Source organism: Vicugna pacos, chromosome 7 (assembly GCF_048564905.1).
Source record: "Vicugna pacos chromosome 7, VicPac4, whole genome shotgun sequence".
Taxonomy (NCBI): domain Eukaryota; kingdom Metazoa; phylum Chordata; class Mammalia; order Artiodactyla; family Camelidae; genus Vicugna; species Vicugna pacos.
The window spans coordinates 55678823-55706037 of record NC_132993.1 but is presented as its reverse complement, the minus strand read 5'-3'; the positions used below and the strand labels follow the sequence as shown (position 1 = coordinate 55706037).

Below are 27215 nucleotides of genomic sequence, written 5' to 3'. Positions count from 1 at the left end.
GATCATTCTTATAGTTTACACAATTTAAGGAAGATTTTTACCTCAAGGTATCACACAAATCAAAAAGCAAATTACCAATCTTATTTAGCCAAAAGTCAAGGCTACAGAAGTAAGATACACACCAACACAATTCTACTTTTTTAAGTTGAAAAGAAATACTTTTACTTTCTCCAGTATATTAACTATCTATCGCCAGTTGTTTTACCATTTGTGATTTGGTTTCCAAATGACAGTATTTCAGTAAGAATCATTTTATGACAATTTTTGTGTACTGCTGATACACAAAATAATAGGTTACATGATATTACTCAAGATTATATAAAAAATAGAAGTATTCAAATTGTCTTTATTCTATTTTTTATGTTTAACTTTGAACCAGCCTCGAAATTATAGGAAAATAAAAAGTATATTATCAATAATTTTCCCTCTGGATCACTGGGAAGAAGTTATTGAAATGATGCCCCATTACTCTAAATACTTCAGTGTGTATTTCCTGCAGTCAAAGGTATTTTCCTATACAGAAGCAAATTTAATATTCAAGATGAGGAAATCAGGAAATTAACACTGATACATTATTTCCATCTCATCCTCAGACCCACTCAAGTTTGCCAACTGTCCCAAAATATTCTTTGACCCTCTTATACAATCCATATACCCCTCTCTTTAGACTTCTCAGTGTCTCTGACATCTCATGCCAGGCCACCCTTTTCCCACTGGGGTTGCCCATCTCACTCAGGCTGGGCTCTGACAAACTCCTCTGGACCTTTGAAGACTCCCCGCCTGCTGGTACAGATACCCAACTACCTGGCTCCATTTAATGGCTTTATAGATAAAATTGTCCAGAAAGGAAGAGGAATAACCTAGAAAGGAAAGGAAGGAAAGGGAAAAGAAAGTATGGCAAGAGAAAATGGAAGTGCTATTCTATTACTCTACCATTCTTTTAACAGAAACAAAGAAATAGTAAAAGTCATAACATTTTAACAATAGAGAGCTTATCTACTGAACTGGGACCATATGGAATAGTCCTCCATCACATAACATACATGGACACAGATACCCATGTAGATGTAGATGTGCCACACATATGCATACACATACACAAAAAAGACGACTGGTAATTCAGGGGCTAGACTAGTAGGCAGCACTCCTCTTTCTAGCACACAGTAGGACTATATTTAGTCCTGCCCCACTTGAAATTAGGCTCAACTTTAAGTCATGATTATATGACTTACTTTGACAATGAAATGTCTGTGGAAATGACATAAAGCACTTTTGGATGAAGTAATTTAATTGCTGATGCTGTTAAATCAGCAGATACCCCTATCTTCTTCCTCTGGCATGATGATTGTCAGGCAGGTCTTCAAATGGAGGTGCAATGCTGAGACACTGGGGGACAGACTACCTTGGAGAGTTACCTGACACTGTAGCAAAATTCCCAAGAGGGAGACGTAATAGTTCTTTTAAGTTACTGAATTTCTGGGCTGTTACTGCAGTACAACTTAGTCTGTTTTTATTAATAAAAGAGGTTATATAATCTTCACTATAACATTTAATGGTATACTCTGAGATAAACAGAAGTACAAATGCACACGCTGCAGCATTGATTCTGTAAATCCATATGAATACTTTGCATGTGGGCTTGTCTTGTAAGTTATTTCACCAGAAAATTATATAATTCCATTTCTAAACACTCAATATATAGTTTTAATAATGTGACCTTTTGCCTTAAGGTTATCACAATAATTTTCTTATCCAAAGAAAAATTAAAAAATATTTATGATACATACAAAATACTAATTCTTCAGGAATAACAGAAATACCTACATTTCTGTATAATTATAAAGGGATATCTAATTGGCAGGGAAACATATTTTTAAACTGCCTGCAAATGTATTTAAAAAATAGCTCATATTTAGAAAAGACTTATTTTGAGGAAGAGAAAATGTGTTTTTGTGTTCCACAAATAATAGGTATTAAATCACTTTCGAAGGATAAATTTTTCCTTAAATATTTCACATAATTATACCAGTCTTTGTAGCGGTTACTAACAGAGGCAAATAGCAGCAGATTTCCCGTTGATGGAGTTTCCTCTACAGTTTCCTTTTAAAATTATACTTTGAATTCATGCCTTTATGATTAACTATATACACATCTATAATTTTCCAGTATGGCTCACTTCTGATGCAGCTACTAGCCTTAATTAAAAATTATCGAAGTCCCACCCTTTCAACCTAAGTGGATGATACACACCAAAGAGCAGTCATAAATTTCTGCCTTTAAAGCATTTCATGTCCTTTCAGTGTGAAGCATCATGTCTATAGAAATAATGATCTGGTGAGTTTTGCAAGCATGGCAAAATCTCAGCCATGTGAGTCTCGGGGCGAAAAGTCACTCATTACTAGTCACACAGCAAGTGTCTGCAGAGTATAATGGATTTATAGGAAGCAGAGTGACCACAGATCTAATTTTAATGAAGCCCAGGACATAATCTGAGCTGACAGAATGTGAAGTCTGAATACAATCTATACAAGGTTAGACTTATTGTTTGACAACATAGGGCATCTAAGTTTCCCTCTAAAAGGTTCTATTTTTCTATTAGGTTCCATAAACATACTTCTTTCGTTAGATAATAACTAAATTTATACTAAGGTGACAAAAAAAAAACCCCACCATTTTTTGGACACTTCGAAGAAAATTCTAAGTTTTCCCATAGGTTGATTGTTTTAATTATGTTATTTTTTCTCCTATATCTTAAAGTCAAGGTAGTTACATTTCTGCATAGAGTTACATACACAGACGGTAAGTTTGATTAAGTAAGAATACTATCAGATTTCTATCACTAAAATGCTTCATAAACAGAACAAAATAGGCAACATGAAAACTCCAAAATTGATTATTTGAGGGTATACATAAAGAAACATATGATCACTACAAATAGAAATCATTATTTACTAGTGTTAAATGTGGATGAGAAGAATGATTAAGCCTGATAATATTTAAGCAACATACACCTATATTCTTGAGACAGAACATGCTTAATGTGACAGAACTTGAATTACTTCTGTGTTTTCCTTACTCCTGTGTTATCTTCCAGAATGACAAGATTAAGTATGACATTACATCACTCAGTCGCACAGAGGCCAAATTAGCATTTGGATATAAGCTTGAGAGACAATTACCAAGAGCCTTGTATTTCTCAACAGTAAGGCTGGCACCAGTGAGGTATGAATGAATGACAAACCATGCTTTATTCAACCAATAAGGTGAAGTGATTTAGGAGCAACTTATTTTAATGAATACAATCTACATATGAGACTTCTGTATCTCAGTGCCTATGTTCAGAAACCTGAATAGTAGAAATTCATGTAATTTTCAGTCAAGCAACAGCCATGCTGGTGATTATTTTCAATAAACTTTATCATTGAACATATATGCCTATCCATGTGAAGGTAGAATGTGATTTCAAAGGGAAAAACTGACTACTAAAACAGACAAAACAATGAAACCTGAAGTCAGGAATGTGGGGAGTCATTTTAGTATTTTTCTACAGGCTTAACACTTTTAAGTGGAAAGAACTTGAATTATTAGGAGGGAGGAAAGGCAAAGTGAGTTCACTTTTAACTCTTTTCTTGGGTCAGGTATAGCTCAGTGGCACAGTGTGCACTTAGCATGCACAAAGGCCATGGGTTCAATTCCCAGCACCTCCACTAAAATAACTAAATAAAAACCTAATACCCACCTCCTCCTGCAAAAAACACAACCATAAATAAATAAATAAATAAATAAATAAATAAATAAATAAATAAATCTTTTCTTTTTATTGAAGGTCTATTTTCAAGGTTAATTTTGGGGAAGAGGAGCAAGCTGACCAATATGTGAACAGATATGAAATCTCCTTGTATTGCTGGATTGCTGAAAATTGATTTTTGAAGAAAATCATTTTATCCAGGCTAGACAAAGAAAATGCATGCCAACCTCTGGAAGAAACTTAAGTCCCTTCTGAAGCTGGCAACCTTACCTTCATCACCTGCATAAGCCAGGATGGACCGTGCTCGTATCTGTTTTCCTTCTGTGGTTTTCCCTGAGCAGGTGTGGGAGCAAGAGGACCACGCAGACCACATGCTGAGCACACAGTCCTTGGGGCAAGGGGCATCGCAGGCAACAGGGATGGGGAAGATGGCATCTCTGCATAGCTGTCGGTCAACTTCTTCTCCTGGGAAAGACATCATCACCAACAGTCTATCACTTTTAAATAAATGTAAAATGAGCAACTGAAACCAGATGGGTACCAAGATAAATTAGGTTATTTCCCTTTTGTTCCTGGGTAAAAACAAAGCCAAAAGAGTGACAGCTTACTACGGTCAGATGTTAAAGGAACACCAGGAACAGACAGACAGACAGACAGATCCCTAAATTAACCTTCTTTATTATTGATGCTTAGGTGTGTAGATCAAGTACAAGTATTTTTATGTTGACATTGCCCTGTAAGTGATTTTTATACTTATTAATCTTGCAATAAGGAACATCAATGAAATATGTCCCTCTTTCCTTTATTTTGTTATTGGACATGAGCCATCATTGACAAATAATGAATCTATCCACAGCATGTATCATAGGTTTTCATGAACCAATTCATAGGTATCTCTTTTTGCAAACTTTCTAATGTCTCCCAAAGAATTAATTTTTATAAAATTGGCAACCTTCTTCTTTCAGTTAAAAATTAGTTTTTTAGTTGGAAATAGCCAGGAAATATAAATGATAGGATAGCTTTATAAAACCGCAGGTTATGAAGGTCCCACTGGGAGAGGGGGAAAACACAACAAGGTAAGCTAATGGCAGAAGTTAAGATGGTGTCACTTAAAACTCTTCAGCCGTTTCCTGTTGCTCTTCAGAAAAAGACCAGATTTCTCAAAGTTTATGAGACCTCAAATGACCCAGCTTTTGTTTCCTTTTCTAGCTTCATCTCACTCTACTTTCTCCATTACCCCTCAAAGCTTAAGTCATTGGCACTCTGTTAGTGTTTGTTGAATGACTGAATGAGATATACAGGTCAATAAGAAAGAAAATATTGTTGCTGCTAATAAACGTCAAAGATAACTAAAATAATTACAAATAAATGACCAAAATACAGTATGAAAAGAGTCTGAATTCTGTGTCTTAGCTGGTTAATGTAGAGGCTAATGAGGCCAATGGATTGGAGTAAAACAATACACAAACAGGTAAAATTAATCTGCTATTTTGCCATGGAATATATCCGTAATTCTGGATATTTATGCCCTGAGACATTAGGCATTCAGGTGAGAAAGGGTGACTAATCATGCCTTTCTTCATTGCTACAAGCAAACAGCTCAAAGCTGTTTGCCACTGATGGAAGGTTAGAAATATCATTTTAATGAACAGTCCTTTATTCATATATGTGAAAAACAAGACAGAAAATCAGAAGACAATTCGAAATGCTGTAACATGTTAATAGCTACTACTTTGCAGGGCCTTAAATCATTAGACAAAATCAGAAGTCAATTAGAATGTACTTACCTGTTAATAGCCACTAGTTCGCAAGGCTTCAAATTATCAGACTTGCTCAATCCTAAGACTCACTCAAATGACTGACTGTTGGGTCATTATATCGTTTATTCCTTAGTTACTCTGATCTGAAAGATCTCTTTTAATTCTGCTCTTATTGGCGTTAGGGTTTGGCTTATATCCCAATAAAATGATATACTAGACTGTATGGTAGGTAGAGTACAAAAATCATTATAATACAAAGCACATAATATTTCACAATTTACATAATAATGATTCTTGTGTTTAATTAGGTCCCATTTGTTTATTTCTACTTTCATTTCTAGGGCCTAGGCAGACTGCCCTAGGGAAACACTGTTAAGATGTATGTCAGAGAACATTTGCCTATGTTTTCTTCCAGGAGGTTTACAGTGTTGTGTCTTATGTTTAAGTCCCATGAGTTTATTTTTGTGTATGGTGTGAGGGAGTGCTCTAAGCTCTTGTGTTTACTACATTTTTCTTAGTGCAAGGAGGGGCTTGCATATCTTATCTCCTTCTTTGCTATCTTTTATTGTTCTCTCTACCCTCTGTCACTTTCATTTCCAATATTTTGTGAAAAGTAAGGTAAGTTTGGGGCTGCAGCTTATAGTCAGCCAGGAATTACAATCTTACGTTTTCTCTAATAGTTACGTAATCATTTCGAATCAGAAAAATTCATTCAGCGGCATTTAAGAAGAATGTGCCACCTGTGTGCTAGTAGATTAATTTGCATGGCATAACATAATAAATTTCCGTTTCTTGTAGTGTAAACCACGAGACATACAATTTTAACCTTCTTTGCTTTTTGAGTTATTCTTTTTTATTTGTTTCCAATCTGTGTCTCGGACTTGATGTTATTAGCTCTTTTTCACTCATCTTGTTCTGCCTAGCCAGGTGTACCTTTCTGTAGGTACATTCCTCCTAGAGTCCACTTTAACCCTCTGTGGAGCTGTTGGATCCAAAAACTCACTTTGGATCCAGCCTCCAAGGTTTCAGCCCTGGCTGCACTAACCCCAACTTTGTCACCTATAACCTTGCCCCATGCCTCTGATTGCTCCTGGTTGCCCATCACAATCTTGCATCCAAATAATGGTATTATGTTCTAGCCACAATGGGTTTTTTCCCTTTCCTCCTGCAGACCAGTTTCGTTACTGCCTCAGGGCATCTGCATTCTCTCTTCACTTTGTACACAGACTGCTTCTCAACATTCAGGTTTCACTTCAACTGTCTCCTGGCCGGAGGAGCCTTCACTGTCCATAAGGAATCTCACAGTAACTTCATTTTATCTTTCTTACAGTTTTAATCATCACTAGAAACTATTTCAATTGTTTAGATGTTTATTATCTGATCCTACTACTAGATTAAAAGCCCATTATGGGCATGATCCTTATTTGCTTTATTCACTGTTTTATACTTTGAACTTAAAACAGTCCCTGGCACCTAACAGACCCAAATCTTCTGCTACATGAATAAATCAATTAATTTTAAGCTGCTGTTCCAGGAAAAGAAATGTTAGACTAGGCAAATATGGATTTAAGTTCAGTATTTTTTAAATTTACATGTATTCAAGTGTATTTGTTGGACGGTCAGCATATGCATTGCCTGGAATTTGCTAGAAATGCAATCTCTCAGATCCCACCCACTGAATGATAACTTGCATTTTAGAAAGATCCCTAGGTGATTTGTATGCAGGTAAAATTTGAGGAGCACTGCTCTAGGATTTTTCTGCCTTTGTTCTCTTGTGATTTGATTGGAACCAGACTGCATCTTTATTATTTTATTTTTATTTATTTATTTTGGGGGAGGGAGTAATTAGGTTTATTTCTTTATTTTTAATGGAGGTACTGAGGATTGAACCCAGGACCTTGTGCACGCTAAGCACACACTCTACCACCGAGCTATACCCTCCCTCAGAACCAGACTGCATCTTGAAAGGATAGCTGTATAAAATGAATTCATCTGGATTTCATACCTAACATTGTTTGTTTTCCTATAGAACTTCCTTTTATACTTCTCTTTATACTTGGATGAAAACATACATTCAGTGAATAGCTACTAATTGCCCATCTTTTGTCAGGCACTGTACTATGAATACTGCATATACCATCTCAGCTAATTATGACAACAATTTCCTTTTTTTTCCTCTGAGGTATAATTTACATATATTATATTAGTTTCAAATGTACAAAATAATGGTTCAGCATTTGTTTATATTAGGAAGTGATCACTTCAGTAAGTCTAATTAATAACCCAAGCACAGTTACAATTTTTTTCTTACGATGACGATTTTTTATATGTATTCTCTTAGCAACTTTCAAACATGCAATACAGTATTAATAACGATAGTCACCATTCTGTGCATTACATTCTCATGACATTTATTTTATAAGTGAAAGTTTGTACCTTTCACAAAAACCTTCTGACATAGGTATTAATGTTTGTTTTGTTTTGTTTACTTTAAAGGAAATTCATGATCATTAAGTTTGCTGTCTCAAAAAGCAGAAGTTTGTCTAAGGAAAGAAGATCTGAAATGAGTTTTAACCAACTCTCCAACAACAAAATACTTTTTAACTGGTATGGTGGTAGGGAGAACTCAAAATGCCAGGGAGTTAATAATGGATGAGGCTTTGTATGTAAAGAAGTCAGGACACCGGCAGTCTAAGTTGTTTCTCAAGGCACAGTGATGCATGGTGGCAGCCACACGCTGACACGTCTAGGGCTTATGGCCATTGAACAAACAGTCATAGATCTGAGAGGATATGGAATCATTCAGATCTCTAGCTTTGCTTTCAATGGATGCTTTAGTCAACTCCCTAACTGACCACTAACTGGAACCCTTAGGAACTTTGCTCTTTTAAACCTAAATCGTCAGCATTCCAGGCATAAGTCATCTAGGAAATATTAGGGGGAAAAAGCTGAGTCTCCGGCTATCACAGGTTAACTCCATAACTTGTCATCTACAGCCAGTTTCTGAGGCTGTTACGTCTGTCTTACTTTTTTTAAACAAAAAGTGACCTTGGAAATCAGCTCTTTACTTATAAGAACTGCAGAAAATAATTTCACTCCTCTTCCTCACATTAAAACTTGCTTTTGATTGATAAACATTATTTTAATTACATAAGAATTGTTATGCATGATACTGTATCAGAGAACATGTAACAGTAAATCAAACATGTACACATCCAACTATCAGGTTAATTTATACTCTTTCCATATAGAGAAATGGAAATTCCATTTTTCCATATCAGCTGCCCCACTATTAGGACATTTTCAACTATCATATGTCCCCATTATGGAGCCATTTGAGAGTTTGATTATCTGAGTGTGAGCATCCCAATAATTCTGGGCAGACACATCTAATTATCACTATGGTGAAAGATGTAAGTTCTACAACTCATCCAGGCACTGACCAGTGCAACCTCTTTTTTTCTATTTTTCTTTAGTCTTTCTGAAGTTAATTTTTCTTATTATTCTGAAAGCGATGCCAACATTTAGACTCCTCCACACGCTTGCCTTTGCATATGAAATACACTATACTTTTTAGCATGTATTTACCAATGTGAAAAGTTTCAAAGGATTGCTTTGCATTTATGCAACATGCTCCCTTTCCACTCCACATCAAGCTCTAGGCATTTTAACCAAATCTGAAAAATGCATATTTTACGTGAAATATGTAACACAAAACTAAATGAATGAACCATTGTTTACATGGTATAATTCACATCTTACTTTGAAGCCTTAACTAAAGTATATGTTATGTGGTTTAAGCTTGTTTGTGAAATCCTATAACAAGAGGTTGAGAAATAAAATGAAAATGCTTGGGTTTATTTATTTTTATGAATTCAAAAACAGATATAAATATTTAAGTTAGTGTCTCTGATTTAACTTTTTCCCACAAATATAATTTTAAGAATATATTTTAATAATTCATTAATAATCAACTTAAACATGTATTTTGACATCTTCAAAGTAACCCTCAAATTTCCTTGTTTAATCTATTTTTATGAATATCACCAAACTCTTTTCATGAATGCTCCCAAAATATCTCCTCTCATTCTATGTTTCCTACAAGAAGATAAGAGAATTAAACATCTGTTTGAAGTAATTACACTAAAAAGTCATGAAGATTTCCATAGAAATAAAACAAAGTAAAAATTGAGATCAGATGATAGACTTTTTTTTCTTGGTAAAAGTATATACTGAAAGTTTATTGCACTCATCATGTAAAACCTAAATGTATTAAAGATAAACCTTGGTTTATGAAGCTTTTTAGTTTCAAGGTTTTTATAGTTTAGGAGCTGAGTCAAGAACACAATGTTAATGCATTAAAAATATAATGAATTGTATTTTAATGTAAGGCATATATGTGTTTAGCCTTGTTCCCTAAATGTCCCTTGCATCATGCTGACTTTTTTAAATCAGAGAACTATGCGGATTGTCATGGTTGATTTTTAACAGTGGCAGCAGCACCTGTGTGCAATGCACCTCCAGAAGGCACTGCGAAATCCAAACTCATCAGTGTAATGAAACTGAGAGGGGATAAGCAGAATGGAGAAATCAAAGTAGAGAGGAACCAAATATAGACTCAAGATTTAAAAAATAAAAAGGCACACTACTTAGAAAGTCTCTAGTATCATAACTTAGGGATCAGATTTCTCTTGCCAGATCCATACAGATCCTACAGCAACCCTGAGAATGATCATTTGGTTGTCAGAAACTTTTGTATTCTTCAGAAACAGTCTTAAAAATTCATACTGACTTTTGAAAGTCATTATTTATATATTTACTTATTTATTGATAACCAATATAAGTTCAATAAAGAATTGATATGGGAAAAGAATGGAGGCTTATGTTTGCCTAGATCTTCTAGGAAACACTTTCATGTATCTTTATCTGAACTTTAAAACAACTGTAAGATACGTAGGTCCAGAATCGCTCTCAGCTCACTGAAGTAAATACCCATGAATTGAATCTTGTAACTCTTTCTTCATTTCCCTTCTTGAAGAGAAACTACACATCTCTTCATCTTAAATGGGAAGCTTCCAAATGATTTTTAATCCCTGCCCTCCTCCCTCTGCTGTCATATCTAGGTAGTGAGTCTGAGTTATTCAGTGGACTAAGTATTTCCTGACCTCATCTCTCTTCCAGACCACTGCACATTTCCCCCTGGTCTCCTGCTGTATCCCATTTCCCCTACAGCCCATCACCTATCCTGACCCCAAGGGTGTGTTTCTAAAATGCAACTATGAGCAGCGCAGTGTCCCCAGTGTCTATCAGCTGAAGGTCAGATTCTGCCAGAGAGTGGAACATCCTCATCTCTGTCCTTGCCTCCTGTTTTCCCTACACTCTGTCCATAGAAAGCTGTCTGCTTCTCCATGAGCTGACATGCTGCCTTCTCACTGCTCTGCCGTTTGGTCGACACTCCTCTCCATGCCTGATTTCCCCGTCATCTTGCTAACTCAACCTTTAGGACTGGATTTCCTTCCTATGTAAACCTTCTCTGAGTTTCTCAAATTGTCCAGATGGAGTTGCACCCTACCTTCTCTTTTCCACAGCATTATAGACGTAATGCTTTCAAGACTTTTTATAACTGTCTGTTTACTCATCTTTACCTCTGTTGGCCTATGAGAACCTTTTGGCCAGAGATTTTGTCTTATTCAACATCTTTATATCTGAAGTCCTTGGTTCAGTTATTGTCAAAACTTTAGAATTTTGCAGTAAATATTTGCTGGATGAGAGAAAAAAATGAACTGGAAATCCCAGGAGGTATGTTGCTTTTCTAAAAAAGCCACTGTTATTTATAGATTTCCAACTGTCAGTTTACTAGAACCTAAGATGTCCTTAACATTACCCTCAGCTTGACTAAACTTTAGACAAGATTTCTTCCTGACTCTTGGCCTCTGACCTCCCTTTTCAGAGAACATTAATTTTAGAAAATTTGCAATTGTAAACTTTCTTTCTGCCCCTTTGAAAGTTGTGTAAATCTTCTCCCAGCCTCTTCTTGCCAGTTTTACAATCCAGGAAATGTCTTTCTCAAGAGTTGGGCACCGTCTCTGACGTGGAAACATCAAAGAAGACAGTGTCCACATCCCCCAGTCTCTGTAGGCTGGCAGGTGCCTATTTTCTTCAGTGGGCGCCACTGAAGCAAACACAAATGGCCTAATCACAGAGAAAAACATTTCCAAACTCAGGAGTAACTCAATGTGCTCAACACATCTCACTGATCAATCTCTTCTTGAATATCCTCCAGTGCTTTTTCCACTAGCTCACTGGAGTGCTTCAAAATTGTCTTTTGTTTCTGCAGAGTTGATTTTACTTTCTCTCTAGAGAAACTGAAGCCCCAGAATAAAGTCCTCCTTCCTTTTGTAACTTTGGTGCAGTTTCTATTTTGACAAAAAAATTTATATCCAATTTATAACATGAATATTATCTTTAGCTTCACCTTTTGTTCATTTTTTCCATATATATATTTACCTACTGACTTCTAAATTTTATTTTTAGGCAATTTAGGGTGTTCATAGTACAATATATTTTTTTCAGGATTTTCCTCCTTCTTCATCTTCAAACCCTTTCCATTTTCAGTAAGTTATTTTTATGTCACCCTGAGGTTCTTTTCCTTGCCACCTTTCTTGTTTTGTTATCTTAGGCCTCTGTCTCTGTTTTCATTCTCCATGATCCCAGCAAAATTGAATGAAGTGACCCTGAGATAAAAAGCTGCCTTCTGTCCCCCAACAGCAACCACTTTCCAACTACAGGCCCAGATGTAGTCAAGAGTACAAGCTTTAACTTAATTTTTGAGACGAAACCTATTCTAACAAATTGTAGTAAATAACATGACTTGTTATAAATAAATGATGAAAATTTAGGGCTATATCCAACTGTAACTTAGCATTTTCTCGCTTCACTGAATTTAAAGCACTCATGGTGTAAATCACTCACTTAGTGAACAGGGCATTAGGCAAACAACTCTTTATTACTGCATCAATGACTTCCTTGCCTCATAACTCTAGTTAAGGATTTCACTTGGGGTTAGGCAAAAAAACCAACCACCCCCCAAAAAAGGGTGGGGGTAAACTGTAAAGACTGACATCAGGTCCATGACTTCTGCCTCTGTTTGACATCAGCTATCAAGGCACGTTTTCTATGCATGTTCTATGTAAGGGTGTAAGAGGTGTTTTCTTAACTGAAATGAATACTTCATTTTTATGCCCTTTCTTATTATCATTTGGTTTGCCTGAATCCTAGACTATACTGCTTTTTTTATTTTTAGTAACTGAAAGGTGAACTGACTCATGTTTATAAAAATGCTATGGAAACTCCAGAAAAACCAAATAATAACTTTACCTCTGGCATTATTTGAGAGGAAACAAAGCTTTATCCACTATTAGTTCCCCAGATTTGTTTATTTCATATTTTCATTCTTGATTAGTGCTTTCTTGTAACTTCATTCTTCTTATTGTTTTTGAATCTGAAATTACCTACAATGCTAATTTCATCTCTTCCAAATTTGCTTTTTTCGTAACTAGAAGTTAAACTGTCTTGGTTTAAATACTGGCGCTACCACTTATCAAAATATGTGTTCTTGAGCAAATTATTTAAACTGCTGTAAGGGACTACATGTATGTCCACGTAAGACTGAAACATGCTGTACACTAGAAATTGATACGACATTGTAAACTGACTATATTTCAAAAAAAAAAACTGTAAGTTAAATAGCTGCACACAACTACTTTCAGCCATCAAGACTCTCAGGCTCTCCTTCTAGGCAAGAAGAAGAAAATCTTCTGGAAATGTTATGATGTAGTTACACCGAACTGTATTACAGTACTAAATGAGAGAAATTATGGAACTTAATGAAAGTAATTACATATTAGGGTCATTCTGAAGAGGTATCAACACAACCAACAAAAGCCACATTTATTATAATTTGTTGGTTTAACTTTAAAGCTTACATAAATACATAATTCCACATCAAGTATTTCAATAGAGTATCATGTACTCTGTGACGAAATACAACTCCTGTCTTGATCTCTCCAGCCTCTCCCTCTAAGCCTACCCCGTTAAGGCACCTTGCAGGCTCTATCCTAGTCAGTACCTCCTGCAACCCTGCAGGACCTTTGTGGATGAGGCCCTTGAAGTGGCTTTTACTTTTGTTTGGTTCTTCTTCTTCCTCTTCTTCTTCTTTTTTTTTTTTCCTCTTTTCAGGTCTTGGTTACCTCACATTCTTTCTCTGAGAGAGTCTCACATTTCCAACCTGTCCCACAAATTATCAACCAAATAGTCTGCCAGCTAGCCACACTGCTGTGACTACATTACACCCTCTAATGACTCCCTGTAGTTCTGCAGATCAAGCATGCATGCATGTCTGTTGTGTTTTAAGACATTCCACCATCTGTCCCCACTTGACATATCTTATCTAGCAAGTCCATTTCCCATGCTCTGAGTATAGTTGTGACAAGACTAGGTTGGGGGACCTCACTGCCTGGAAGAGAATGACTCCAGCCTTTATCAGTCCTTTAGGAATAGGTTAAAACCAATTTCAATTTGTAAGCTTTCTTGTCACTTCTCATACTGCACTCCTACATTTTGAGATCTCTTTCATAGTCACAAAATAAAGTATAGTTATTCTACAGACAGCTATTATAAGATTACAATGTGTAAACAAGTCTATGGAGTAATGGGAAAATTAGAAAAAATTTTAAATTGACCCATATTTGACATTGGAATCTTGCAAGGATGAAGAAGATCAAATGACCCAGAGATATTATATTTATCAAATAAAAATATTCATCAATAAACACTGTAAAATTTCGTTCACTGATAGAGGCTGTGGATAGACGGAGATTAGAGATAATACAGTTTTTGAAGGGAGTCAATTTGAAGGCGGTGAAATTTGAACAGAATTTTGAGAAATGAAAACTAAGTGATTCGGAAACAAGAACGAGAGAACAGTAAAATATAGGAGACTGGTCTACGTGGGAAAGCTCTGAAGTAGAAATGAGTTCAAAGAATTAATCATTACCATTAAACTTTCCATGATCATCTATTTTGTCCTCTGATGACCCTCATGTAGAACCATTAAAAGTTCTGACCACGAAGGCTAGACTGAGAGCTACAGGTGAGTAAGTCACAGTCCATCCCTTTAACCTTTATTGCTGTAGTGGAGTGTCTGCTAGCAAATCATAGGAAAAGAATCCTAAAGAAAATGAAGTTTCACTGATAGGAGAAATGCTACCTATTAATTGGTCCAAAAGCTGTTTGCTTCCACAATGAAAACACAAATGTGCTAGGAACTACTAGGTCATTTCATCAAGAGACAACATTTATAAAAAGTTGCTTAGGACCATCTCAGACTTAGTAATAATCACAAGAGCTTGTAATAAAAAATATATATATATATACATATGCATATATATATACACACACACACACACATATATATATAGTACAGTGGACAGAGAAAGAACATCATGAGCTTAGCAACTGAGATAGAAAGTCTCTGTTAAGATCAAACAAAGCCAAACCATGATTAATGGATATGTGCAGAAAGCCAGCCTGAGAGTTCTATGAAACAGTAATATCCATACTGATAAAGGAGTTGCTTAGCTGGAGATGGGCCAAAACAGAACTCAGGAACCAGTTAACATAAGTCAAAATTATGGCTAATGAAAACAAGAATCCTGGAAAAGACAGAAAAATTACCCTAGTCCAGTTTTCCAAATCTTGGGGGGAAGTGGTAGTAAGGGTGTTTTAAATATTCCTATCTTCAGATCTCACCTGAGAACTACTCAATTGGATCTGCAAAGCACGACCTTAGAAATACTCATTTTAAAAAGATCCCTACCTCCATCACATCACATAATTACCATTTCTTTTTCGTGATCAGAACATTTAGGATCTACTCTCTTGGTAGTTTCCACATATATAACACAGTGTTGTTATCTATAATCACAATGCTGGCATTACAGCCCCAGAACTTACTCATCTTCTAACTAGAAGTTTGTACTTTTCATCCAACATCTCCCAATCCTCCTCCACTTCTAGCCCCTGATAACCACAGCTTTTACAGATTCCACACGTAAGTGAGATCATATAGTATTTGTCTTTCTCTGTTTCACTTAGCATGATGCTAACACTGTGGTGGTAATCATACTGCAATGTAAGACTGTATCAAATAAACACCCTGCATACCTTAAATTTACACGATGTTGTATGTTAATTATGTTCCAATATAGTTGGGAAACAAAAGATCCTTAAATGATTGATACATCTGTGTTTGGGAGCTATGCTGTCTTCTCATTCCTAACTAAATTCCAGTACCCAGGAAGGAAGAGTTAATGGTTCAAATCAAACTTTCACAGTCATGTTTGTGACAATAATTTACGTGTACTTACTTATCTAATTAAAAGTAAATAATGTTGGCCCACTGCACCATCTTAATTTATCTCAAGCACCTTTTTTTTTATTGTTGCTCATCTCAAGCCCTGAGTTGAATTAATAATTTAAGTATTTTAAAGAGATGTAAGTAAATCAGAGTGGGCTCTTTTTTTTTTTTCCTTCATAGTGTTTTATGAACAGACAAAGTAATGAAGTTTTATAGTAGCGGTTTCCTAATGAAGACATTCAGGCATAATATCATTTTGTTTATAAGGTATTTGATGAGTGTTAGGTGGATTATTTAGTCATGAATCAATAAAACAGAATTGCCGTTCTGAAGGAACACACACACACACACACATTTGTATCAATACACATGTAATACAATTTGACCCAAAATACAAAAGCAAGTATAGGTATACATTAGTGGGAATTTTCCTCTTATAGGAAAGAGTAAATATTTTCTAAAATTGAAGAGTAACCAGATTAGGCTAAAGATATTATATAATTTTCTCATGTAAACACAGTGCTAATATTCAGTTGGTATGGACTGGCTTCTACAGATAAAAGTAAACTAATGTTTGAAGACAAACCATCAATTAAGACATCTTTCCAGATTAGTTAGTATTTGTATCTTCGTCGGTAAATATTTTGTTAAATATTCCAAATAAAACTCTTGAGTGTGATTAACAGTTTGTCTAAAAATCCTAGTCTCTTAATTCCCAGTGCTCCCATTATAATTTCAAGATAAAACAATGTAAAACAAACCAAAAAGTCATGCAGTTGAAATCAAGTCTTAAACTTCTCCCCAGTCTAAGTCTACCTAACACTGCAATTCAATGTACGATGGTCTTTCATGTTCCTTTTCTATTTAAAAATCTATAATAGCTTCACACTGATTTTTATATCCTGAATGAGGGGAAAGGAAATAACATTTTTGAGTACCTATTATGTGCCAAGCTAATGACCATCATGGTTATTCATCAGGTAAATATTTTCCTTAGCCACATTTTACAACATTTGAAACAGAGAATCAAAGAGTTTTCTTTTCTCCCCCTTGCCCCAAGTCATCAGTTACTTTGCGGCGAAGGCAGGACTTCAAGCCCACATTCCTAGACCCTAAAGTTCATGTTCTCTCCATCGTAACATGATAAATTTCAGGCACAAGTATCTGGTAGACACTTGATGAAAAACTGCTGAAACAAATGAGTTTACATCTTCCCCGTAATCTATGTACTAGAGCATTTTCTAAAATACACTTTTCTTTTTCTTTCAGAGCATCATCTACCCTTAAAATACACCAATCCTATGAAGCATATTACAATCTGGAAATCATCAACAGTATGACTTTGGGAAAAGGAATCATAGTCCAGGCACAACTTTTCATAAGTGGATGTTTAATTTCTTTGGGGATACATTCTCCTATGCAGTGAAACTGTTTCTGATATTTCAACAATGCTTTTATAAGCAACTTGACCTTGGATGCATTTCTTTTTTTAAGCTTGTAGCTTGATAAACTGCCAGAAATTGTGCATTCAGGAGGAGAGTTAAAAAAGCAAAGCAAAACGAAAGAACAAAAATAACTCTGGCTAACAAAGCAATGCTTTTTCAGCTGAAATTTTTATCTGATTTATAATTTCACCTTTTAATTTATTTTTTAACACTCTGCACGTATTTGCTATTTTACACTGTAGTTTCACAATCTGTGGTTCAGAACATATGCAGTAACTAGGTAAGTAAGCTTTAGGGAAGCACTGGACCTCTATGCTCATGAGGATAAATGTTAATAATAAAGTGAGTAAGTATAAAGAAAGAAGAGAAATAAATAGCACTTACACTGGAACTCTTTTGCTAAAAATCAGCTTGAATACTAAGAAACCAAGATCACATTCACTTACCAACTGGCAGTACTTTTATTCCACAATTCTGTAAGTAGTTGCCAAACAACAGGAATGAAAATAACAAAAAAGTCAATGTGAATACTTTCTATTGTAAAACTGTATCTTCTAGCATTGTGTGCCAAGATAATGCTCTCTAGAAGCCATTAAAAAAAAACCAAAACCACTATTGAACTAGAGAAATCTTAGAAAGTGCCTGGCTTATGTGTACATCCGAAAGATGGAAAGGAGGCTGCCTATTTGATCAAACAAGGAGAGAAGACGCAGGCAGAATGAGTTCCATAGCGAATGTGCTGGGACTTTTGAAGTCTTTACCCTGAGGGTAGGAATAATAAGCTACTCTGCCAGGGTTTGGACGGACTTACAAAGCTGGGGAGAGGGGGGAATGGATGAGATGAAATACACAGAATCAAAACAATAGGGGATTCGGAGAGTTAAGATTTTTAGACAAGTTAAGTTACTGGGAAGTCAATGCCAAGAATAACAACAGACATCCAAATAGGAAAATCTTATCAGCTATTCTTCCAAGATCATACATTTTTCAAGTGGTAAATTCTATAATAAGTCAGAAGTATAAAGAAAGACTATGTTCATATGTGAATATTATGTTTCTGATTTCCACTGTAAAGGATGAGAAGGTAAAATCACAATCTGGAACTAATAATTGCTGACATTTATGAGCACTGCTATGGGTTGAGCATGAAATGCTTCACAGGTTTTGGCTAATGTCATTTTCCAACAAGCCTATGAGATAGACACAATTATATGCCCACGTAATAGAGAAAGAAACTGAGGCATGGAAGTTGTTCAAAATGTGATCAATCTCCTGTGATTCTCCAATAGAAGACTGTTTTGTACACAGAATCAGAAAAGTGTGAGAAGAAAAGCTGTGGGAGAGATTTACTTTAAGGATTAGGAGGTCCATAGAGAAGGACAGACTTGCCCAAGGTCACATCGCAAGTTACTGATAGAGTTGGGTTTCTAGTACTTATTCAGTGACCATATGGAGCTGGGGTTTAAGGGTGAAATGTTTGTTATCTTCTCATGTATGAGGCCATTACAGAGGTTACAGATATTACCTCACAGCATTGTGTTCAATTATCTAATGCACCAAGAAACACAAATAAATCACACTTCTCCCAGGGGCCTGACACCTAAGCTATGTAAACTGCTTATAATACTCTTGAGAAACAGAAAATATTATCTTGCTTTTACAAGTGAGCAAACCATATGAATCAAATATAAAAGCAATAAATCTCATGGAAATTGGTGTAGCCACTATGGAAAAGAGTATGGAGGTTCCTTAAAAAGTTAAAAATAGAATTACCATATGATCCAGCAATCCTACTCCTGGGCATATATCCAAAGAAAACTCTAATTCAAAAGATCCATGCATCTCAATGTTCATAGCAGCACTGTTTACAATAGTCAAGACATGGAAGCAATCTGAATGTCCATTGACAAGTGAATGGATAAAGAAGAGGTGGTATATACATATACAATGGAATACTACTCAGCCATAAAAAGAATGAAATAATGCCATTTGCAGCAACATGGGTGGACGTAGAGATTATCATACTGAGTGAAGTAAATGAAATAAAGACAAATATATGATATCTCTTATATGTGGAATCTAAAATATGATACAAATGAACTTATTTACAAAACAGAAAAGACTCACAGAGACAGAAAACAAACTTATGGTCACTAAACGGTAAGGGAGTTGGGAGGGATAAATTAGGAGTTTGGGTTTAGCAGATACAAACTACTACATATAAAACAAACAACAAGGTACTACTGTATAGCACAGGGAACTATATTCAATATCTCGTAATAACCTACAATGGAAAAGAATCTAAAAAAAGAATATATATAGATAGACACACACATATATATATTGTGCTGTACGCCAGAAACTAACACAATATTGTAAATTAACTATACTTCAATAAAGAAGCAGCGAACCACGCTCAAGTATGAATGGGTTTAAAAACATACAATGGAATTTTCTTGAAAGCAAAACAAAACAAGTGACAAAGAAATTCATCCAACCAAGAGAAGAACCAAAGTCAACAACTTGGGAGTGGGAATGAAAAGATGTTATTGGTCTGATGACAACAACTGAATCTATGTAAATAAAGGAACTGAGGCTAAACAATTGGGAGATTCATTACAGACGACCATATAGATGCCATTAATTCAGAATTAAACTATCCTTAAATCAATAAGGTAATTTAAACAGACATGTATCTGCTGAGATAGGCAAGATGTTCTGGTACATCTCCCAGATTAAAAAAAGAAAAGGTATTTGTAGAAATTCACTCCATTTCACTTCTTCAGGACATATTAGAAATGAAATAGTTCTCAAGAAAGGAATTCAAACAAAGCCAATCTTCAACTCAGCACTGTTTCAAAGATAGCATGGAAATCATTGGCCATCCTGTTGGTAAACATACTCTGTAGTGTAATGGACAGTCAGTAACCTTTAATACTTCACAGCACCTTCCATTCAGAAAACCTTCATCTTAAGGATAACCATCCAGGTACATTATCATCTTTGTCGTACTTATGAGGCAGAGACTTAGAGATGCAGGTATGGTTTGGAACTCCCCATTGTCTTACTGCAGCCATTACATTCTCATTTGATTCATGGGCACTTAAATGGATTTGACAGAGTGTCATTGCTTAGGAAGTCTTCAGTTTATGAAGCACTAGAGAACGACAAAATTCAATTCTGCTTTAGCAGAACTGAGTATCTTCATATCAGATGATTAAAATACTTGGATAAAAGGAAATAATTAAAATTCTGTAGTTCCTTTCATCCGTTGTCCCAATTCTTCTAAAATGTCTCACAAATAAATGGTCCATAATTCCAAATATCCGTTTCCAATATTTGATGTGAGAGTCTAATTTCCTTTTGCCTTTTCAACTTAGAGTAGCAATCATTTAGGTATTTAAAAGAACTCAGTTACAACTCATGTTCCCCAAAATATTACATTACAAGGGAATTTCTTTATTTGATAAAGTTGGTGTATTACAATTTCTAAATTTAAGGTGTACAGCATGTTACTTTGATACATTTATATAATGTAACATGATGTTATTGAAGCAATATTTATCATATTACATCATTATAGTGCAGTATTATTCACTATATCATACTATGCATTAGATCTCCATGGCTTATTTGCTGCTTATTATGAGTTTGTATCCTTAAAAACCATCAATCTTATTCCCCCACAACCCCTCATTCCCTGATAACCACCACTCTACTCTGATTTTTTTCTTTTTTACAAGTTTGACTTCTTTTTAAGATTCTTTATGTAAGGTGACATCACACAGAACTTGTCTCTTTCTGTCTGATCCATCCTACTCAGCTCAATGTCCATCAGTGTGCTCAAGGTCCTTCTGTGTCATCACAAATGGCAGGATGTCTTCCTTTCTCATGGCTGAATAATCTCATTGTGTATATATACCACATCCTTTTTTATCCATTCATCCATGGCATTTTTATTTTTGAATTCAAAAGATTTGAGTAGAAGACTTAAAAGATAGATGGCAAAGTGGTTTTCACAGTGGAACTGGGAGTAAAAGCTCTGCCATGAATAGAAACATCAAAATTAAAAGCAGGTATTTTGAACATACTTTAAGGCAAAATATTAAATCCACTAGGGAATTTATGTAATAAAAAGGCTCAGGTGCATTCAGGGAGCGTCAACCTTTCCAATACAGTGAAAAATAGGTATTCAAATAACATTGGCAGGTTTAGTGAGTAAGGTTATGGAAAACTGTGCATGGTTAAAAGTGAAGGAAGAATTCAGAATAGTGAGGAAATGAAGTATGTTAACTGAATGCCATTTGTGCAGTCACTGCATTACTAGGATGTGCATTATGGCTTGAGATTTATATATCTGGGGGGCTCATTATCTAGTTTCTTCTCCGTCTGGTAGTGATTTGGCCTGATAAGCATCTAGAATTAACGGATGGAGAATCTAAGAGTGCCTTACAAAGCGTACCTGTTTTTAAAAGCGTCTCTGAAGGAAATTAAATAAAACTTTATGAGAACAATAGAGGGATAAAGAGATCTTCAAGCAGCAGCACAGATCCTCAAGCACAACTAAAGCAGAGGTCCCAGCACATGTACAGTAATTCCACCAGGGGACTCTGCAAAATACACGTGTTCTGATGTTTTTATTTTTAAGTTTTATTCTGCTAATTATTTTCTTAGCAAAGAGAATGTATTTTACTAGTAAGTATAAAGATTTTTCTAGATTCATATGACTATTATTGTATTTGGATCATTTGTATCCTGATCATTTTGTTACTGATTTGGCCACTTTTTAGGTTCTGGCTCCTACTCTTGCTCTTTCCCACTCAGCACTCAGAACAACCCTTTTAAAACATAATTCTGATCCCATCATCATTCCTCTTCTGAAATCTACCACTGGCTTCGCATTAATGTGGAATTATTTCCCAAGCCCTAAAAGGCCCTCTGTAGTTTGGTTCTTGGTCACCTCTACCCTTTTGCTGCTGCCTTACTCCGCTCCAGCCACACTGGCCTCCGTGATACTCCGGGAGCACTTAAAGCATCCTCCTGTCTGGGCTCTTCCTCCTGGCCGTAATACTTCTCTCTCTTGATATTTGCTTTGCTGCTCCCTCATTGTCCAGTCTGTTTAACTTTCTTCTTCTAAGAGAGGCATTGCCTGGCCATTCTGTCTCAGATGTTCTTCTCCCTACTCACAGATTTTCATCACTGTATCTTTCTTTGTTTCTAGGCTTTTTTTTTTTAACAACTGTTACGCACATTAATGATGCACTGTATCCTTTTGTATGTTGTTGTCTACTACCCCTAAAATACAAATGCTACCAAGACAAGGGTATTATCCATTATTCATCCTCCATAATTAAAAAAGTACCTGGAACATAGTACAAGCTTATTAAACATTTTTCTGAGTAAATAAATGAATGGCACTTAATGACTTTAAGTAGCCAAAATAAGTAACGCTTATAACTCAACCAAAAGACAACCCAATTAAAAAATAGTCCAAGGACTGAATAAACATTTCTCCAGAATAGATAATATACATAGCCAACAAGCACATGAAAAGAAGCTCAGCAATACTGATCAGTAAGAAGAAGCAAATCAAAACCACAACGAGATACCATTTCACATTGACCAAGATGGTTATAATAATAAGAAAAGAAGAAAGTAACAGGTGTTCTTGAGGACATGGATAAATTGAAACCCTTTTATATATTGCTAGTGGGAATGTAAAATTGTGCAGCCATGGTGGGAAGGTTTGGCAGTTACTAAAAAAATTAAACTAGAACTACCCTAAGACCCAGAATTTCCAATCCTTCGCATATACTTAAGAGAATTGAAAAAAATATGCCCACACAGAAACTTGCCCACAAATATTCACAGCAGCACTATTCACAATAGTCAGGTGGAAACATACCAAAAATCTATCACAGATGAATGAATAAACAAAATGGGAGGTATGGAATATTACTCAGATATTAAAAAGGAATGATATACTGACATATACCATAATGTGAATAAATCCTGAAAACTATGTCATGCTAAGTGACAGAGGCCAGATACAAAAGGTCACATATCATATGATTCATTTATAGAAATATTCAGAATAGGTAAATCTATACAGACAGAAGACAGACTGGTGGTTACCACAGGGGGACAAGAAAATAGGTAGTGACTGCTTAATGGGTATTGAGTATTCTTTTATAGTGACAAAAATGTTTTAGAACTAAACAGAAGTGGTGGTTGCATAACATTCTGAAAGTACTAAATGCCACTGAATTGTACACTTTAAAAGTTAATTTCATGTTATAAGAATTTCATCTTAATTAAAAAAAACTCCAAAATCCATGATAAATATATTAACAGTCTATAAGGCCCTCAGGATCCCACCACCTCCTTCAGTCTACCTTCTGCATGCGCACGTGCACACAGGTGCACACACACAGTCACACTCACCTCCAGAGAACCTATCTCCTGCTCATCCTCAAACCAGCCAGGTGTGCTCCATCTCAGGTCTTTACACCTGCTCTTCTCCCATTTGGCACACAACCCTCACACCTACCCTCAGGGCTTATTTCCTATTTTCTTTTGGGCTCTGCTTAAATGTTGCACCTCAAAGAGGTTTTCCTTGGCTACCCAAAGTAAAAGAATATACTCTCCCATCTTTTTCATCCTGTGTATTTTTCTCCATAGTACTTATCATCAGACTCATTTTATTTTACTTATTTACTTTTTTATGGTTTGTTTTCCCCCTATACTGTGAGCTTTATGAAGTCAGGAACATTATTTTAATCCTGTTACATCCTTTATATATAAAACAGTACCTGGCACAGAAGAGGCCATCAGTTAATATTTATTAAGTAAATTAATATCATCTATATAAAGTTCCAGAACAAGGAAACATAAAATGCTTAGGGACACATTCATATGTGGTAAAACCACATGATATGCAAAAACATAAGGATAAACAAAAAATTTACTGAGAAAATCACTCTGGAGAGGGGTTGTGTAGGAACCAGAGGGATGAGGTCATGAGGGTCCAGGGAGCCTCAGTTCCACTAGTAAAGTTCTACTTATTGAACTGGATAATGTTTTAATGAGTGTTTATTTTATCTGCATGCTTTATGACATGTAACATCATAAGAAAGGTTCAATATACATCAAGTATTTCACAAACACTTTAAATAGGTCAGCAGTATAATTATTTGGTAAAATTAACAAATACTAAACATTCAAATAAATTACTATTTTTAAAGAATATTATTTTACTCTTTAGAACACTATAGGGATGTTTGGCTAAAACTGCATAGAGGCTTCAAAGCTAAGAATCACCAATATCATTGAGGGAACTCAGCCTGCAACAACAGTGACTTCTGTTCTCCAATTCCTAACTCAACAGGAAGGAGCATTTCATCTAATCCTGAGCAAATCACCATATTTATATTTTGCTTCATATTTATATTCATTTAAAATTGTTTTCTTCTGGAGAGAAGCGAGATGGCAGAGTAGAAGGATGCTTGTAGCTCACCCTCTCCCACAAATACACCAAAACTCACATCTATGGACCTACTCAGCCAACCAGAGCACCTGTCAAACTCCAACAGAACACTGTCCTCTTCGAAAGACAAAGATGCCAAAAATCTTGTAAGAGAAAAGGAAAGAAGAAAGAAGAAAAAGCAAAACAGTGCAGGACTGATCCTGAAGGGAGGGAGTGGCAAAGAAGGACCGGCGCTCATTCGCTGGGTCTCCCCTCTCCAACGGAGAGGGCAGTGGGACAGAGGGGGAGAATCCGAGGCTCAGATCTGCCCCGAGCACCCACTGATTGACAGAACGAAGTTAAATGGGCACAAAGGGTCCTCGCAACACCCAGCTGGAGACACGACCAGCAGCTGGGGCCGGGACAGGCTGCCAGAGCCAGGAGGAGGACTGGGGAGGCTGCACTGAGGCAGCCCTGGGGGACTGCAGGGTGCATGTGCACCATGGCTGGGTGAGGATACAGAGCAGAACAACCTTGGTCCCCATAAATTGCGAAAAAGGCAAAGCAACACGGCTGGTGTGCCCTGGGGGGAGGGGCGCCGTAACCTTTCTCTCCTTAGACCTGCACCACCATTACTGGCGCTTCTTGTGAAAAGAGAGGCGGGGCGCAGCCACAGCTGCCATCTCCTCCTGTGCGCAGCACCTGGGTGGGGGCAGGGCCAAGACCTGAATCCGCACCCAGAGGCTCTGTAACCTCCTAGGCAGGACTGAGACTTGTTTACAGCCCGAGGCAGATAGAATCTTTCTGCCCTGGCACCTCAGAGAACTCGCGCTGCCAAGACAAACAAGGAGCTAAGATTTGGCATGGAGCAGGGGCTGGGCCGTTCCGCGGTCTTCCCCGAGCCTGCCTTCGGAGCGCCTACCCAAGGCAGAGCGGGCAGCTGCACAGAGCAGCGGAGCGACCCGCGCCAGGTGAGGGCGGGCAGCCACCCGCCTTCCTGGAAGGAACGAAGCAACTGACGACAGTGCTGGGAGGGGGTGGCGATCCACCCACCTGCCTCACCCCAGCACAGCATCTGACTGTGGCATCGGGAGGGGGAGTGATCCACCCGCCCACCTGGTAAGAGCTCAGCACCTGACCCAGTATTGGGACGGGGCATGATCTGCTAGCCAACAGCCACTGGGAGCAGCACAGACGAGTGTGCCAATAGATGGCCTCTGGAAACAGCAAGCTGAGTTTGCAAAACAGGGCAAAGACACAAAGACCTCTCGATAAAATCATTAAGAGCACACAGTCTCCAGGAGAACTAGATAACTGATACTCCTTAAGCCACAGTGCGAGAGAGATATGAGCAATATGAAGAAGCAGAGGAACCACTCCCAATTAAAAGATCAAGAGAAATCCCCTGAAAGCACGATCAAGGAAATAGACACTGATGGCCTACTAGATCAAGATTTCAAAAAAGGACTGATCAAAGTACTGAAGGAACTAAAAGAAATCGTGTTTAGAGATACAAAATATGTCAAAAATGAAATAGAAGCTATAAAGAAGAACCAAGTAGAATTAGTAAACTCATTTGCTGAGATGAGAGCTGACCTAAAGGCTGTGCAAAGCAGGCTAGATAATGCAGGGGAATGAATAAGTGACCTAGAAGACAGGACAACAGAAAGCACCCAATCAGAACAGCTGAGAGGAAAACAAATAAAAAACAATGAAAACAATATAAGGGACCTATGGGATAATAAAAAGCGTGCCAATCTACGCATAATAGGGGTTCCAGAAGGGGAAGAAAGAACAAAGGGTATTGAAAAGCTATTGGAAGAAATCATGACTGAAAACTTCCCAAATCTAAAGAAAGAATCAGATATCCAAGTACAGGAGGCTCAGAGGGTCCCAAACAGGAAGAACCCAAACAGACGCACACCAAGACATATTATAATCAAGATGGTCAGAGTCACGGATAAAGAAATGATCCTAAAGGCAGCAAGAGAAAAACAAAGAGTGAGTTACAAGGGAACCCCCATAAGGCTCTCAACTGATTTCTCTACACAAACACTACAGGCCAGAAGGGAGTGGCAAGATATATTCAAAGTCCTGAATGAAAAAAAGATGCAGGCTAGGATACTCTATCCAGCAAGGCTATCATTTAGAATAGAAGGAGCAATAAAGAACTTCACAGACAAGCAAAAACTAAAAGAGTTTAGCAATACTAAACCCATGCTAAAACAAATATTCACAAGTCTACTCTAAATAGAAAAGAAGCAGGATGCTACAAAAATGAGAAACTCCTAACTGGAAAGGAAATAACTGCCATGAATTACAAAAAGAATAGACACAAAATTGTAAAAGAAGACATCCAAATCATTAAGAGTGGGAGAGG

The 27215-nt window shown here is 36.6% G+C and overlaps 1 protein-coding gene across 1 annotated transcript in view; it reads right to left on the bottom strand.

The window, feature by feature from the left end:
• Nucleotides 1-27215, bottom strand: part of THSD7A (thrombospondin type 1 domain containing 7A) — a 353632-nt gene that overhangs the window by 84038 nt on the left and 242379 nt on the right. The window contains exon 7 of the mRNA XM_031679614.2: nt 4019-4213. Within this exon, the coding sequence (XP_031535474.1) occupies nt 4019-4213 (195 nt within the window). The remainder of the gene's footprint in view (nt 1-4018; nt 4214-27215) is intronic.